Raw genomic sequence first — 18219 nt, 5'->3', positions numbered from 1 at the left:
GAGACTTTTGCACAGCAAGATCCAACTTTTTCGATAGCACGATACGAAATGCGACCGCGCCCTTCGCTCTTCGTGCACACGATAAAACGTATAAATGAGGAGAACCCTCTCTCTTTTTTTTGCTCACCATTAGCCTTAGCTAACACGTAAAGGTTTTCAGTGAGCGTTCCATAATGGATCAATAGCGATGAACACAGCGGCCGGATAGCGGCTGAATATAGATACACGGAAGAAGTACAAGGTGAAGTATTATCATTTGTCGTCCCTATACCTTCCTTCTATCTATGACCGTGTGCCGCACTAACGCGCTCGTAATTTATATCTTTAGAATAATGTCGCCGGGGAATACTTATCGCTACCATATATAGTGGATACGTTCGCGAAGCTCTTGCCGAGCCCTCTCGCAGATTAATAAGGAGTTTTAAATAACACGTCACGTTCTTTGCAATCTGTTAAAGACTCGTGTCATAACAAAGATTAGATAAGACGCCTATCTTTTGCTAATTATCGCACTCGTTGTGTTCATTTGACAACCGAACAGATATAGCTTTTTTTATACAAATGTATATATCATCATTTTTAACTGTGCTTTTATTATTGAAAAATTTGCGTGCGGCTTATAGAAAAATTAATATAAAATCTATATTGCAGCATAAACTTGTTTTCGTTTAATATAGAGCAATCTCGCGCGATTTCGAAAAAAAAAATAACTTTACTATTTTGTTCCGGCTAGCATTTGAATTGGCGAAAAAATCCATAGAAAAGCGTGGACTATTTTCCATTTCATTTACTTTACGTTATTACATACATATTTCGCAATTAAAAAGCTACACTGTGTGCGTGTACACGTCAACACAGAAATTAAATAATCAGATAAAAATAGACATGTGCATGTTGCATTTTAATAAGCTCTAATAAGCTCTCTTAAAAAAATTACACTGTGATGCCCTAACTAAAATAGTTCTTATTAATAAACAGTTTTTATTAATTTGTATTAAAGTTTTTCTAAATAAAATCTGTTTGTATTCATTTGCCGTATTTATATTAAATAAATTATCCGATATTTTTTAGATATCATATAAAATAATAAAATTTTAAATTAACTTTCATCAAAATATTAATATATATAATTTTTTATAAATAAGAAATAAAAACAAATATAAGAATATTTTTAAGATGTAATAAGAGATAAAGCAAGATTAATATTTGTTTCTTACACTATTACAAAATTGAATTTTCTTTTTTTTATATTCTTTCCTAAATTTATGTTACAAAAGTACATTGTTAATATTCAAAATCGCGAATAAATAGATTTAACGTGATATTAAATTTCATATTTAAAGTACTTGCAAAATTGAACCTAAAAAGGGGAATATCGATATTAATTTATTACGGAAAGTGATATTCATGGGGATCATATATCTTCGAAATAGTCACAGCGAAAAGGTCGACTTTTCACGAAGCTATATCCACACAGATACACGAGTCTCCTCTTTCCATTTCGCGGTTTTATCGGAATTTCGAGCATTAAATACGCGTTCACGTTTTGCGAGGAAGTGAAATTGTGGATACGTCATACACTTGTCTAATTAGTGAACTGCGACTACAGAACATTGTAAAATGAAATAATGTAAGCTTGGCTCTCAGAATAGAAATTATTATACGTATATTTTCAAGAATATAAGTTTCTTCAGAAAATATAATATATTAAGAAAGTAACAAAAAATTCTTTCTGTGAAAATTAAATGAATTAAATAAAGCTAAAAAGATAAAACTTTCTTGAAGAAACGATGTAAAAAGAGATGCGTAAAATGTCATTTTCATTAACATTTTTTTAATAAAAATATATGTATATATTTATATTTTATAAAAAAACGTAATGATAATTTATTGCATATATTTTACATTTTTTTAAATTTCTATTCTTTTTAACTACTATATATAAAACAATATGTAAAAAAGAATTCTAGAGCTTTTTCTAGTGCTACAAGGATTAAAGGCTGCAGAGAAGATAAACTTAGCATATGTGTACATCAAGGGATAAAAAATCGATTAATGTTGAAGAAATCTTTATCATCTACATCATATAAAAATAACCAAAAAGAATTAAGAGCAAAAGAGATGTTTTTATTTAAAAAAACTTGTCTGTAATCGTCTATTTAAGACTTTCTCATTGCGAAATTTAAGACTAAACCGTCTGAAAATTTCATTATGATTGAATTCTACAAATACATAACATTGTCTTTTCTTTAATAAAAAATTTTTCGACTATATTCATTATTTATTTTAGATAACATTAAACGATTAAATTTCCCAAATTAATATCTATTGTCGTTTTATGTATAGATATAACTTGAACTAATAATTTCGTCTTTTTAACTGATTATGTTATAAATATGTAAATCAGGAGATAATAAAATGCGAGTATAAAATAATGAAAACGATAATTACACATGTCACAAACAAAATTTCAATTAATTTTGATATATTATATAAATATTCGACTTATATACATATGCATATATAGGTACATGTACATGTGTACATTATTAGATACATATATATGTATCCAATATGTAATGCACGAATTATACCTATCTCGTATCTAACAATAAATTAAACTAGGAGAAAGAGAACAATGCGCGGAAGAGATTTATAGGAGTGTGCGGCATTCTGGAATCTATAGCTCGTAATAGCGGAAATTGAAACGATTTAAGGACCTATATTATCTGCATGAAAGGTGGGATAAGCTTTGTCTTCCCGCGTCGTAATCGCTTTTCCATTGAAGAAAAAGGTCAAGGTGTAGGATACAAATAATCGTAAAAATATCTCTTACACTCTGTTCTTCGATAAGATATCGAATGCTTTTAATGCCTATGATCGAATAAAAATGACACATCTCTTGAAAAATATAATTTAAAAGCTTCTAGAGTTCGCGACAGAATTTAAAAAATTTAAGATGAAATTCCGTTCATTATTTTAAATGCTGCACATCTTTCCAATGATCTTTAAACTTTAATCCATCTTTTTCAATAAAAACATTATTTGGCTCTTATTTAATATATGTGAGTATTAATTAGTGCACATTGATAAATAATCGATGACTAATTTATTGATTAACTTAATAAATAAAATAGATATTTCCATTCTTTAACATTAAATAGTGACATGTAAATAAGTATCTAAAGCTTCCAGAAGTATGTTAACATACTATATCATAAGCAATGTCATTATCATTACAATTTAGTTAGTATTTCATGACTCTAGTAATTTATAGTTACTCATATTATATTCATATTATTTTTTTATAGCATATAAACGTCTAAAATATTATTTAAAAATATATTTAGGAAATAAAACTAGAAATAAACCGCGAATGTTTGTGAATATTGAAATACAAAGTCAAGATATTAATATTGCATATAGTGATGTATAATGATAGTGCGTATGCGTGTGTGTAAAGAAATATTTAATGTTATTTTATTAATGTACTTTTTAACAATTTAACTACTATTTTTTATTTCTCTGGAATTAAAGAAGCAAATTAAATAATTTTCAATTATATATTATGTAATATTATTAATATTACAATTATATATTGTGTAATAATTCTAAACTGTTTCGAATAAACGTTAAGAAATGATTAGTGCATAAATTATTACTCTGCCTATTAAAGTCAGCTCTCAGCTTTAATACGCTGGAAACAGATTGTGTCCAAAACCGCAGACTTAATTAGAGAGTTAGTTCCGTCTATTCGAGTCGCAATTTTCGAGTTAATGAGAAAGAGAGAATAGGTTCTTATCTTCCAACAATAAGGCGTGGGAGTCCTAAGGTTTTTTCGCACAATTTTTTGTGCGTGACGCGAACAGCCTTGACTTTTTATGTTTATTGTTTCCTTTTCCGTTTCCTTCTTTCGCATACTTAATGCTTTTTGCTACATGCTTAATGCTTAACTTTTTTTATAAATTTTATTCCATTTTTATCATATGATTAAATAAAATTAATTTTAAAATATTTTTTATACGTATTTTAAATAAATTAAATACTGGCTTTCATATCATAACCGTATCAAATAAAAGAACAATCACTAATATGTGTGTGTGTGTATGTGTGTGATATTAACAAAAAAATTAATATGACAATTAACCATACTGAAAAATGCGCATAATAAATGCGAAAAAAATAAGGCTTCTTAAGATTCATTATCTTTCTTCCATCAAACAAAACTCGCGGGAGAATTTGAAATTTCTCTATCAAAATTAATGTGTTTTTCTAAAGAAAACCGATCAATAAGTTTTCTGTTTGATCAATTTGCATGAAACACTGCAGCATAATCTTCAAGAAGATCGATTGTCAACGCAACTACAGCTAATATTGTCACTGCATTCTGCTCTAACATAAGAAAATTTGAAGGAAAGTTGGATTAAATATTACTCGAGCAGATCAATATTAGATGTGTGAACACACAATAACCGTTGACAGTTGCGTATACATTGTGTAATTTATCTTTCTATATAATCTATGTAAACGCTGTCAGCATTTTCTATATAATATATGAAAATAATACGAAAATACTACACGAGTCATATAACATGATATAAGCAATGCTTATAATGACATTTTTTTATCTTTTTCAATATGAATTCTTTAGCTGAAAAACTCTTAGACATGTCAAATTTAATATATATAAACTATTTATATTTCAGTTTATATTATTAAAAAATGTCTTATAAAAAAGGTAAATTAAAGTCAATGATAATCATTTCTGCTTTTTTATTTACGATCAAATACTAATTTAAAATGCATTTTTTCAATTTATAGATTGCGAATAAATAAGTTACGAACAGAGTTGTTCGTAATTGTTAATATAATCAAAAAGTTGCGATTTTATGAAAAGATACAAGAAGCCAAATTTTTTCAAAAATAGAACATTATATGTATATACAACATATATTGTATATAAAAAAAAACTTGTTCTATTTCCAAAATTTGTAGACTCATTTTCTCAATTGTACGGGACAGTTACAGAATATTCTGTATAATAGTAAGAATTAGATAATATAAAATAGATTTTCTCTTTAATTTTCATCGATGATTCCCCCACTTATGTATATAACTTATGTAAATTAACAAAAAATATGTACACATTTTTCGTGTCAATTTTTGAATAGTTAAAAATCACATAAAAATATTTATTTTTGTTAAAATATTGGATATGATGCATTATGCATTAAGCAAGATGACATTATTATCCTCGCATGCAAATTTGCTTTTGTATCCGGGATAGCATTGTTGCACAACTAACGTGTTAATCCACGACACAATTCTAGTGAGTATAGTTGGAGCAAGAAACTGAAGCGCAACGTGGAACGATGCCAAGATTGTTTGATCCACTGATTTTACGCGCAGGATTGTGTAACCGACAATATATTCACCGCTTCGGATCGTTACCATCTTTGCATATTACCATCGCATCTATACAACCCTGCACCGGATACGTGAAAGCATCAAAGGTATTCCTGGAACGCGACTCGGGCACGCGGTCATATAAAAGGTACAAATTTTAAATACCTTTAAAAGTTGTCGACTACTTTCGTAAAAATAACTAAAAATTTTCTGTACACGAGTGCAATAGATCCAAATTACCAAATCAAATAAATAATTATTTATTCTTTTCGTATCTCATCACTATTTTATAATAAATAAATTTACAGTTACTACAAACCTATATTGATACAAAAAGTTTTATAAATATCATCTTTTTCATATTTTGTTTCGAGTCATTATGTAATACAAGAAATCCATATATTTTTAAGAGTGTATATAGAAAGTAAGAGTAAAAAAAGACTTTTTATTAACAGATTTTTAGCTGTTCGAACGTTCAGATTTGATGAAAAAATAGGCCATTTTTAAGTGGAAAAAAGATGCTTCTCGCAATTATTACAAAATTTTAATTTTGTTATAAAAATCATCTTTCTCTTCTCTGGAATTATACATGCAGATTATTTTTCTCTTATTTACTCTCTCAGTTTAATTAATAATATCCAAAACAGTTTTATTAAAATATCGGAATATTATCCAAGTAAATCAAGTTTGATTACTTAGTCATTTTCACGCGCGTGCAATTATATTACAACCAGACTATATTAATTGAACATATTAATTGCGTTTTGTGTAATGACATATAATTAATAAAAAATTGATTTTGAAAGAATCGATTTTCTAATAATTTCAAAATTTCTAGTTTAAATTTATTTTAAAATTTCGAATATTACAAAAAATTAATTTTTAATTTTGCAATTTATTTGTAACTAACTAAAAAAAATAGTCGATTTCAGAAACTATTTTCGAATAATAATCAGGTTTAATTTATTTTTATACATAATAACTTTCTCGGATTAAAAAATCTAATACAATTTTTATAAATAAAAACTTTGCTAATGTAAACATAAAAAATAATCTCTATATTTATTCGTAATAACAAAGTTACAACCATTAGGATTCTTTCAATATTCTCATAACGATATCGAAAATTAAATGCAACGAAATTGTTTTAGATTGTAGTGGCTTCAATTTTTGATATAAAATAGATAATATCTATAAATAGCTGTGTATGAAGAATCGTTTATATAAATTTGTGTAAGTTTTTAAAAATTATTAGTGATAAAAAATTTCCTAATAAGCATAGTTACGAACGATAAAAATAAATGTGGCGAAAATATCAAGACACATGATATGAAAACACATAAAAACGCATGAACCGAGAATAATTCGCAAGTTGCATGAAGATTTATATTGTAAAGGTCTCAAATTCTGATCACGACGGTAGATTTTTCCGTGCCAAAACCGGTGTACGATTGCATCGAACAACGTAAGCTGTTCGACGAATCATATTTCATTGTGCATTTGGCAGCAAAACACGCCAATAAACTCCTCTTTTTTGGCAATTCTTTGGCTATAAAGGTCACGCGAATAAACACGCCAGAAAGAAAAATTATTGTTCGCCAAACAGAATATATGTTCGTAAATAAAAGTTTTAATTAGACGAAAATTTCATTAGCCACGACGTATTAGATTACTGAAACTTCGTTAAACTGTGCTAGAATGTGTATGCAGAATACAATAGAATCTACGTCAAAGGATGATATAATACTGCAATAATTTATCAACGAATACTAGAGTAACCTAGAATCTATCAAAACACGTCAAGATACATCACAAGAAACGGACTTTAATATGCTACAGAGTAGATGTGTGTGTAAATTCTAAGAGAAAATTCTCTCTGTGCATCTATGTATAGATATTATTAATTCAATATCATAATAAAAATAAGTTCTCAAAAATAAATATATCATACTAGCAGAATATATGAGGACTCATAAAAAAATATATTGACCCTTCTATGTCAATAAAATTTAATTTAAATTTATTTCTCAATAGATAAATTATCAGTAAAAAAGCTTAAATTACTTCTAATAAATATTTCCAATAAATGTGGTTTAGCATAATATCATTCGTTCCAGAACGTGCAAAAATGAAACATTCGTATTTCAGGATAAATATCGCATAGTATATATAAAGTTGAAGATACGAAAAGGACAAGCGTAATCTATTGTGGCATATAGCGTTCTCGTGCACAGAACGAACGTAGTATACATATATGTGAAACACGGTTATGGAGAAATGGAGAATTATAGTCAGATACACTGGAAGATATTTTGAGGGAGAAATGCGGTATATCTTAATAAATTGCGCCTTAAGAAGTATGAGCAACATTCCCGCTATTCTCCATTTACATCCTCCGAGTGCACCATGCGCTATAACATATTTAACACGATAATACTGCAACAACAATGAAAGTGCAAAAGGAAAACGGGAGAATTGTTTGCTCGAGATTAAATGCAAAGAGCCATTATAATGGAAATTTCGTGTCCGAATCTAATTAAAAATTATTTTTGTCACACAATCATTTACAAAATAATATAGCGACAATAAAAATACTTTAAGGGAAGGCAAAGCATCATGACAAATATTATAACAAATCTAATCGAATATATACTGATTATTAGAACAAGTTATATTATCATATCGATAAATTATTAATTTCAAAGAAACCAAATCGATAAATGAATCGTGGAAATCGAAATATGTACGTATAGATTTAATCACGAAATGTATCAATATTAAGAAAAAGAATCTTTGTTTCATGAATTAAGACACATTGAATTCGCATGTTTCTAGCAAATTTATGTAATAAAATCGTCTTTAGAACACAGTCAGTGAACTCTCACATAATTTCATCGCGTGCTTAAATACATAAGCTATTAATGTTTTATTTCGGAAGCCGGAAGACACTTCAAATAGATATTTGATATTATAATTATTTATCTTTCTTACTTCTATATTATCAAATTTATCTTTCCTCTAAAATTTTTTTTAGTCTATTATAATTTTGTATTCGATTAATTTAAGTAACAATATAATTGTTATATTTAATATACATATACATACACAAAATAGTGAAATAAATAGCAAAAATAAAATAAAGACTAGTTTCCCACAGTTTTTCTCTACTACAACGTCAAAGTAATATAAATGTAAATGAATCAAAAATGAAATTTCGTCAACATCGTGTACTCTTTAATAATTATTCAACTTTAAAAGACGTCGAGATATGTACGCATGGAATGTTGAACAAAAAATAATTCTCTTATGTCAAATATAACTCGTTTTTATCTGATTAAAGGCAAACGAAAAATACAGAGTAAAGAAAAAATATAATTATTGCAGTAAATTGTTGGAAATTTGATCGTTTCTTTAATATTCATATCAAAGTCCGTGATCTTCATGTTTACTCGTGATTCGCGACCTCAAAGATTAAATATATCGAATTCAATTACATTCTCTTTTTGTCGCTTCTGTTATAATTAGCTTTCGCGCTTGCACTTTCTCTTTCAATTTTTTAACAATTTTCTACAAAAATAATCTCGAGTCATTCATATATCTTTTCTGAAATCTTTAAACTTGCACGATATAGAACTTTCTTTTTATAGACGGCATAAAGTATATTTAAATAATGTGTGTATATGAGTCAAGTCTAATTAGAAAACATTTATTCGAGTACGTGCAAAATGTTTTAGACTGTTGCAATTTACATAGATATTGATTACATTTATTTATTTAGAGATGAGTTCAAAAATAGCATATACAGAATATCTCACTACTAAATTTAGTTTCACTAATATATACTTGGATAAATTTCGAGTAATTTTCTTGTAAATACAAAATATAAATAGTTCAAAATTTGTTATAATTTTCGAACCTTAGTACTCAACAAAAATCAAAAATTAAAATTTTATTTTTTAATAAAGTTCAAATAAAATTAAAGATATAATTAAATCAATTAAAAGATATAATTATTTGGAGAGTGAGAGAGAGAGTGAAAAAATATGGGTTATTTATTTAATTTCTAAAAATTTAATTTGTAAGAAATTCATTAATATCTGCAATCGTTAATTATTTTAAATTGCATCAATATTTTTTACGAGGAAAATTTACCTTATTTTAATAAGAAAAAAATCCGTCAGAAAAATATGAGCCATACATAAAATCAGTCGCATAAAAATAATATTGCAAAATAAAAAATTAAAATTACTTTTTTAATTTTATAAAATAATGTATTTTTTAAAAAGACTTTTAGCTTTATAATTAAGTAATAGCTTGTTAAACTAAACTTATACGGTTCTAATTTAACATCTTTGTGCAATGTGTAACTAATTATACAGCATCTTGACAGCAAGCAAACAGTGAAGATAAAGAGGAAAAAATTATATGCATATAAGCTTACTGTTGCGTAGTTTTATATTGTTGGATTAACTAAAAGAAAGTTCGTTCACTCGATATACTGGTTATTGCATAATCATGAGTAAAAAATTATTTGTTTATAATATCGTTTTACAAAATTTTTCCATGTAAAAAGAAACATAATGTATCTATAAAAAGATTGTATATTTAAATGTACAAAGTCTTGATTAAAGTCGCTGTTTATTACTTTGCTATTTGTTTACAGCTGACAAGATTTATTATTAAATCGGATATCTATAGTAAGAGATTCTCTACATGCAGTTTTCATGTAAATACAACACGCGAGAAAATAACGCGGCAGATTTATACTCGCAACCCATTCTTACCTCGTGAATAATCCTCGTTACAATATTTAATCAAATTTGTGTAATGTAAAAGAGTGAAAATTATGTTTATTAAAGTTTAGATTATATATTTTCATTTAAACATATTGATAAATTAGGCGTTCCTTTCCATTCAAAACAAAAATATTAATTACCTACAATTTTAAGAATATTTATCTATGGAAGAATTTTTTCATTTTATTATAACAAAAAATAATTAAAATATTAATTATTATTATGAACTGTTAAAACATTAATGAATACTATCTTTACTTTTCATTCAGGAACTGATTCTAAGTTCATCAAATAAGTAATTTATATTAAGTAAGAAAAATATATTGTTGTATGTGATTTCTGATATATCCTGTTACAAGGAAAAAAAACTTTTGAAAAATAACACCTGGTGTTGCTTACATATCATTAAATTATTTGAATAAATCTCTGTTGTATACGCATAAATAACGGTAATAAATTCATGATTTAAATATGAATTATATATTTATACTCTTGTAAAAGTAAAAAAAAAGTGACAAAAAATTTCTTACAATACGCATTTGGGCTTTGTGAACTTGGCACCCGACTTGCAGCAATATCTTTCTTCTTACTTTTTTTTCGAAAGATTATCGTACGATACAATCAACTACAAACGATTCTGAATCAACTCCCGCAAGCAAATTTTAGGTATCTTCAAAATGAAACAAATTCATTTTTAACAAATTGTTTAAACAATTATTTCTCGCGAACGATTCAACTACAAACGAAAGCAAAAGCACTACAAACAACTACAAACGATTCTGAATCGATTCCCGCAAGCAGATTTCGGATACCTATCTTTAAAATTAAAAAAAAATTTTTTTTTTAATAATTATTTCTCGCGAACGGTTCAACTACAAACGGAAATAATTTTACTACAATCCACTACAAACAATTTTCTTTAAGAGACAATCGTTAAAATTGATTGATTTTAAAAGTCGGGGGATGACATTTTTTAAATCGCCATATTTTTTTCTGCGTTACTACAAACAAAATCAATGTTACTACATTCAACTATATACGATAATCTTTCGAAAAAAAGAAAGAAGGAAGATATTGCTGCAAGTCGGGTGCTAAGTTCACAAAGCCACACATTTGTCATAATCCTTTCAAATCGATACACGCGAGCTTTGAATAAACATATCGCGTAGTTGTAACTTTAGAGCTACATACTAACACATATTTGAAATAAAAATTCTAGATATCATATTCAAGGATTGCGATAAAATGACTGGTGCAATAAAATAAGCGAAATCAAGCGCATATCGCGAAATCATATCCGTTTCTATGTAAATACGTATCAAGAACCTAACCGGAAGCAATTATAACCATCATTAAAATAAAAAATATCTCCACTTTCCTCCTCCTATACAAAACATATATATATAGTTTGCATAATTATTAGTAATGCATTATAAAATATTTCTGTCTCTCTTCAATCTATTAAACAAAAATTTATTACAAAAGAGTTGAGAGATTTTTACAAGAGTGCAGTTAACACGTGATAATAATTACCACTAGGAAACTTAAAGAAAAAACAATATTGCAAAATATGCTTACGTTTTTATGATAATAAAATAGTGATTGATTATTGATATATAACATGCTATATGCATACATAGCATTATTATCAGATTTTCATAAAATATGCAAAGTAATATTTAAAACAAGTTTTATGATTATATTTTCATATGCAATAAAGAGCGGATTTTACTTGTTCTTAACTGTTTATTTTTATTATCTCGCATACTATCATATTATATATGATGGTATATGAGAGATTTTCTAAAATAGCATCTTCTAGAAACAGCAAGTTACACTTGATTAGCCAAGAAGAATTGCGAAAGAAATAGAAGCAAAATGCGGGCTAATAGAATGGGACACAAAATCTCTTTAAGAATAGAGAAACTGAATTAAACCCGGTGCAATACAATTCGGGATAATACTCAACAGAATTCAATACGATGCTGAATAAAAGTACGACAAAAACTCTTCGGAATAAGTCATTCATTACTCCTATTCTTTGCGATGGCAAACTTAGAATAATTGTGTGTCTACGATATTTCTTGATAATACTAAATGCAATATAACAAAAAAAATGAGTACACTGAAAAAAAATTTGTTATCTTGACTAAATTGTTCAACTAAATATTATTTTGTTAACTGAACATAGAGAAAAATATTTAAATTAAGTATAAAATATTAAATCTATCAAAACCTATATTTGATTTAAATACTAATATAAATTCAATTAACTAAACAGTAATTTAATTAAATTATTTAGTCAAGTTCCCAAATTTTTTCAATGTATGTATACATATAATATATCTAGATATATTCGATACTTAATATTAAAAGAGCATGAGGATATAGTAAAAATGAGGATATTTAAAAAACATATATTTATAATGGAATTTCAACACTGAAAATAAGATTTGTTAATTTGATTAAACCTTTCAACTAACTATTATTTTGTTAATTAAATATATAAAAATATTTAAATTAAATATAACATATTAAATCTAACAAAAGATATATATTTAACTTAAATACTAATATATGTTCAATTAACAAAACAGTAATTTAGTTGAAAGATCTAGTTAAATTAACAAATTTTTTTCAGTGAAGTATTCTTGATAACATGTTTGATTGATTTCGAAATGTATAAAATATAAAAATAACACAATCTTAAAATTTTTTAAAATTATATGTCGATAAGAAAATGCGAATTGATTATATAATCATAATCAATATTTCATATTCTAAATATGTATATCATTTACATTATAAAATATTTCTTAATTTAATTAAACCTTTCAACTAAATATTCCTTTGTTACTTAAACATATATAAATATTTAAATTAAATGTAACATATTAAATCTAACAAAATGTATATTCAAATACTAATATATGTTCAATTAACAAAATAATAATTTAGTTGAAAAGTTTAGTCAAGTTAACAAATTTTTTTTCAGTGTATGTATACATATAATATATCGTAAAAATAAATAGAAATGTGTATATTTGCGCGTTAAGTATTTTTATTAATAATTTTAATTTTATTTTTATATTCTCTCAGCAGTTTGATTGCATATAAAACAAAAATTTTTTAATAATTTTTTATAATTATACAATTCTATTAAAAATGTAGGTACTTACTTGTTTTTTTAGTGATATCCAGCATTAATTTTGGATTCGTGGATAATTTTATATACAATTGTCAATAATAAAATCACATTCTAGTAATGGAATGCGGATATAAATTTATTTAATTTAAATATTTAAATGTACTTAATTTAAATATTTTTCTAACGTGCATTTTTTTAATTTTAATTTATTTGCATATTTATATGTATATATATGATGTAACTAACTTGAAATAACTAAAATTCAATCTAATCATTTGCATAAAATATCTACATGATTGATTTAATTTTATACGATTAATTCTGTTGACTCTTTATAGAATAATTACTACAACAAATTTAAGATATTCTTTTCAAAAAGAATTAGCATAAATACTATAGGAAAATTGTAATTTCAAGCAGAATATGTTTAATATAAGGAAAATAATTCCTTGAAACTCTTGACGTGATAAGATTCATTTTTAAATATACAATCAAGATGATATATGATACTATCAATATATCATCATAATATTATCATTATTTATTAGAAAATAATATCGTACAACATGTGTGACTCAATTTTTCCTTACAAAGTTATGTTGAAAATTTATCTAAACTTTTTAAATGTCAAATAGCGTTTGAAACGTTCAACTTTTGTAATTGCGATTTCGGAGCACAAACAAACAACACGTCTCGCTCTGTCACCTGCGTGCTACGACGGGGTGGACTCGAGTCAAAATAGAAAGAAGTTAAAAGGAAACGGATCATAAGACTCACCGAACATCGCCAGGCCCAGGTGTCACGATGCTCGCGGATATTTTCGACGTGGTGTCCCGACGTGGTCTTGCGTCCCAAGACGTCGCACCGCTGTCACACGTTGACGTAGGTCGATGCCGGGCGACGATCATCGGCGAGGACTCTTGATGCTCAAACACGCACGCATACGTACACGCACACGCGGCGGACAGATGACCGCGCGACACACGATGACAGGAGAAACGGGGGAAAAAAAGAAACGAGGAAGGCGAGGACGGAGACGCGTACAAAGCGATGCATTCCCAAAACAAATTCCCATACACAGCCACGCACAAACACATACACGCAACACACATATGCATATATAAATACGCACGCACTCACGCAAGGATTATACAAGCAGCACACCTGACGCAAAGACGATGCGCTCGCGGCGGGTGAGACAGGAGAGGAAAGGTAAAGAGAGAGAGAGAGAGAGACAGACGACCGTGTACAATCGGTACGATTGACAGAGAGGGAGATATGTGGGCGCACACATCGTCGTAAATGTACACAATGCGGACGCGGCGCGATGACGGCGTCGCGCGTAATCGAGGAACGGAGCATTCGGCGGGATTCGCGACGTAGAAAGCGATTACAGGTCGCGAACACCGAACGTTTGTACACCGGCGAGCACCGGCCTCGAATTTGTACGGCGTACGCCGAGTGTCGCGTTCGCGGGGAGCGTGTATCGCGGATACCGCGCGCGCGAGATAGCGAGGGGGAAAAATATACGCGAGCGAATACGATTCGCGATGTCGCGCTTTCCTGACACAAGTCGATCAATCGAGCGCGAAACGCGACCGATCCGTTCACGCCTCGTTCTACCAACCTATGCGTCGCACGTCGACCGATCGTCGCGGCTGCTTGCTCGGCGAGTTCAAAACATTTCCGCGACACTGACTTGTGCGGCTATCACGACGGCTGCCATATTGGATTCCCCATTCTCACGATCGCCCGCGAATCAGGCGCGTACGAGAGCGACGTCACGCGGGAGTCTGACGCGATCGCGCCGCCATCTGGCGGCGCGCGTGCGAACTAAACGTGCGTGGAGCGACCGGTCATGATGAATGCGATGGATTCTGATATATGTTTGGGATAACTCTATCTGGAAGCAAATAAAATATATCATACGAGTATCAGAGATTATAAATGGAGATTTAACTGGGAAATTTCGATTATCAATATCGGAATAAAATATGATTATGCATTGAAACTACTGCTTGGAAATTCACATGTATCAAGACAAATATCAAAATACATTATTAATTATATTATAATTATGAAATGTGTATGGTTAGTTTTTTAAAAAATAAATTTTTTGTAAATAAGTAGATTTATATACTTAATATATATATATATCTTATAACTACATACAAATCTCATGTTAATTATATATTTTATATACTTATGTTATATATCTATTTATATGTATAAAAATGTTCCTATATTTTTTATATCATAAAATTAATTTTTCAGATAAATTCAATAATATAAAATGTATCTCTCAAATTAATAACCATACAATGTATTTATATCAATTATCAATAATGAATTAAATTTACTATTTTCAAATTAGTTTACGTTAATTTTTAACAAAATATACAATTGTCATGTTGAACTTAATTTAACGTAAACATATTTTTAAATTTATTATAAATGTCTAAAGCTCTTTTCTTTTCTTTTATATATATATATATATATATATATATATATATATATAGATATATAAAATAGAATTTTTATGCAACTTTTTGATAAATTTTTTGTTAAACTTTTATACCAATCTTCTTTTTTGTTAACTTACTAAATAAGTTTTTTTTCTTGTTCTCACATATATCAGTATTTGACAAGACTAAACTATCTAAATTATCTACTAATGGCAGATTTTGAATTGTTGTCTCTGTAATCAACTGACCACTTTGTTTAGTTTTTGTTTTCCAATTTGCTGTAATTTTTTCCCATCGCAACAACTTCTTATTCTTTTTACTTCCAACATTTAAAGCTTCTGCATTATTTATTTTTGCGACAGTGTAGTTTTCATTCTTCTGTTGTACATATTTCAATGTTTCTTCACTTAATTTTTGATTATTTTGAGGTATATCTTCATGTTTATCAGATAAAATATTTTTCTTTGCTTCTGTACCTTCTTTTGTTATATTATTTCGTATTTGTGATATACTGCTGCAAAAGTAAGAGTTATTTAATTGATATTCTAATAGCTTTTAACTAAAAACGCTAATAGCTTTTAAAAAAATTATATATATATCAAATGTATGTATCTTTTGCTATATCATATTGAACAAGTGACATTACTTTGTATTTATAGAAGATTTTGAAGCCTGTATAGAATCACGTAATTTGGCCCAAAAGTCATATAATCCTCTACGATTATAATCCAAAGTAGATATATATCTCAATTGTAATGGTAATTCACAACTTTCATATATACATGGTATGATCTTTCTCTGTCGCTTTTCTGTGGAAACAAATTCTTAAAATACTATTTCAAGAGAATTGTGATTTTACTAAATCACATATGTATCTCAAAAAAGATATAAAATAAATATATTGAGAAAACATACCGATACTTAAAGCTTGAGCATAATTTAAGAAGAATTTGTTTGCTGAGCTTTCTAAAAAGCTAGGAGATACTACAACAAGTAATCTGTTACATCGTTCCGAGATTAATTTCATTACTGCTTCGTGCTCAAATGCTATACCACCAACCAGATCTCGATCTTTCAAACAAAGCTTTCAATAGAAAAAAAAACAATAATTTAAATTTAATTGAATATTTTTGTAAAAAGTATATAGTATATGTTTCAATTATCTGAAACTATACCTTCAACTTATGTTCCGTTTCAAGTTTTTGTACCATTTCATTTGCAAAACCAACATCTTCATCTGCATACAAAAGGAAAGCATCATAATATTGAGTTTCTAAACCTTGGCCTAACCTATGAACATCACCTACAAGAAACAAATATTTGTTGTGTAATTATTGTATCATTACATATATATCACAAATATATAAGTTATGCAAAAGATTATTAATTGCTTATTCTCCTACCTACCTAATGTAAGTACTTCTTGATCAACACATTTGTCTATCAAATTTGCTGATTCTTGAGCTCTTTGTTGTTGTTCCAAATATTTTCCAGCATCGCTTTCTAAAAAAAAAATAAAAAAAATCTTCAATTGATAATTATAATAGATTTTATATATACTTTTACTAAATTGTTATAAATAACAGAGCATATGTTATTTTTTTTAGTAACACATACCAAATATTGCTTCGGTGTCATCAATAATGTCCCATCTGTCTATTTGTTCCATCATTGTTTGAAAAATTTTTATGGTAATATTCTTTTTATTTTTCTCCAACATTATTAACATATATGTTGTTGGATCAGAATGTGATACAAGTAGTGACATTATTTCTCCATTGAGGTCCAATAAATGTGCAAGACCTCGCCAATCTCTAATATAATTTGATTACAAATAATAATTAGTCACTATATATAAATGCAAAAAGCATGTTAAATTTCTTAGAAAAACATATAAGATTTACCTTGGTAAACCACTATCACTTGGTAAAACTTTCATAGGATTTAACATAGCTGCAATTATTTGTTTACTCACAACAGTGATTCCAACAAGTGGCACAGTTGACAGATCAATTGTCATTTTGATTAAATGTCTTTCTTTTTTTATGTAATAAATATCCGTTCGCGCGTTAAGATACAATACCTCTTGCCTTTTATATTATTTTAACTGTGTGACAATTGTTGGATATACGTACATGTACATATAAAATTCTGTCACATGTCCATAGAATTGTGTATGATATATCGCGTTTGCTATGACTGTTCACGCTGTTCACCAATTCGTTCTCTAGTAAAGAATGCATATTGCCAATGTCTACAATATCCAATAAGAAAATGAGTTTCCTAGGAACTCGTAACATTTTTATCCCTAAAATATAAACCTTCTTATTGGATATCAGGTGGTCGATTGTGTAATTTTTTCTAAAGTAAAAATGTAAAAAGTGAAAAATTTCTTCCAATCACA

The 18219-nt window shown here is 27.9% G+C and overlaps 3 protein-coding genes across 5 annotated transcripts in view; all 3 read right to left on the bottom strand.

Moving 5' to 3' along the window:
- The window catches only part of LOC114930555 (neuronal calcium sensor 2), a 128517-nt gene extending 113550 nt beyond the window's left edge, over positions 1 to 14967 (bottom strand). The window contains exon 1 of one of the 2 annotated variants that reach the window (XM_029302356.2): positions 14128 to 14967. The gene's annotated coding sequence lies outside the window, so the exon portion shown is untranslated. Of the gene's footprint in view, positions 1 to 13381; positions 13412 to 14127 lie in introns of those variants that run through there. The other variant, XM_029302357.2, reaches the window with a different exon arrangement.
- The window catches only part of Nca (neurocalcin homolog), a 154007-nt gene extending 138917 nt beyond the window's left edge, over positions 1 to 15090 (bottom strand). The window contains exon 1 of the mRNA XM_029302363.2: positions 14978 to 15090. The gene's annotated coding sequence lies outside the window, so the exon portion shown is untranslated. The remainder of the gene's footprint in view (positions 1 to 14977) is intronic.
- A 796-nt stretch (positions 15091 to 15886) lies between these two features.
- Positions 15887 to 18112, bottom strand: Myd88 (myeloid differentiation primary response protein MyD88). 2 transcript variants are annotated; one of them, XM_085484625.1, is made up of 7 exons: positions 17720 to 18112; positions 17433 to 17629; positions 17223 to 17318; positions 16991 to 17118; positions 16731 to 16899; positions 16462 to 16624; positions 15887 to 16326 (listed from the first exon to the last, which is right to left on the bottom strand). In XM_085484625.1, exons 1-7 carry the CDS (start codon positions 17833 to 17835, stop codon positions 15915 to 15917), a joined length of 1281 nt encoding a protein of 426 aa, XP_085340751.1. In that variant the 5' UTR covers positions 17836 to 18112; the 3' UTR covers positions 15887 to 15914. The 2 variants fall into 2 exon arrangements, with proteins under 2 accessions (XP_085340751.1, XP_029158171.2); XM_029302338.2 differs by having other exon boundaries at positions 15887 to 16329; positions 17720 to 18109.
- Positions 18113 to 18219: the final 107 nt, after the last annotated feature.

Source organism: Nylanderia fulva, unplaced genomic scaffold (assembly GCF_048542155.1).
Source record: "Nylanderia fulva isolate GAGA-0341 unplaced genomic scaffold, ASM4854215v1 Scaffold30, whole genome shotgun sequence".
NCBI classification, from domain to species: domain Eukaryota; kingdom Metazoa; phylum Arthropoda; class Insecta; order Hymenoptera; family Formicidae; genus Nylanderia; species Nylanderia fulva.
This window is presented reverse-complemented; position numbering and strand designations above follow the sequence as displayed.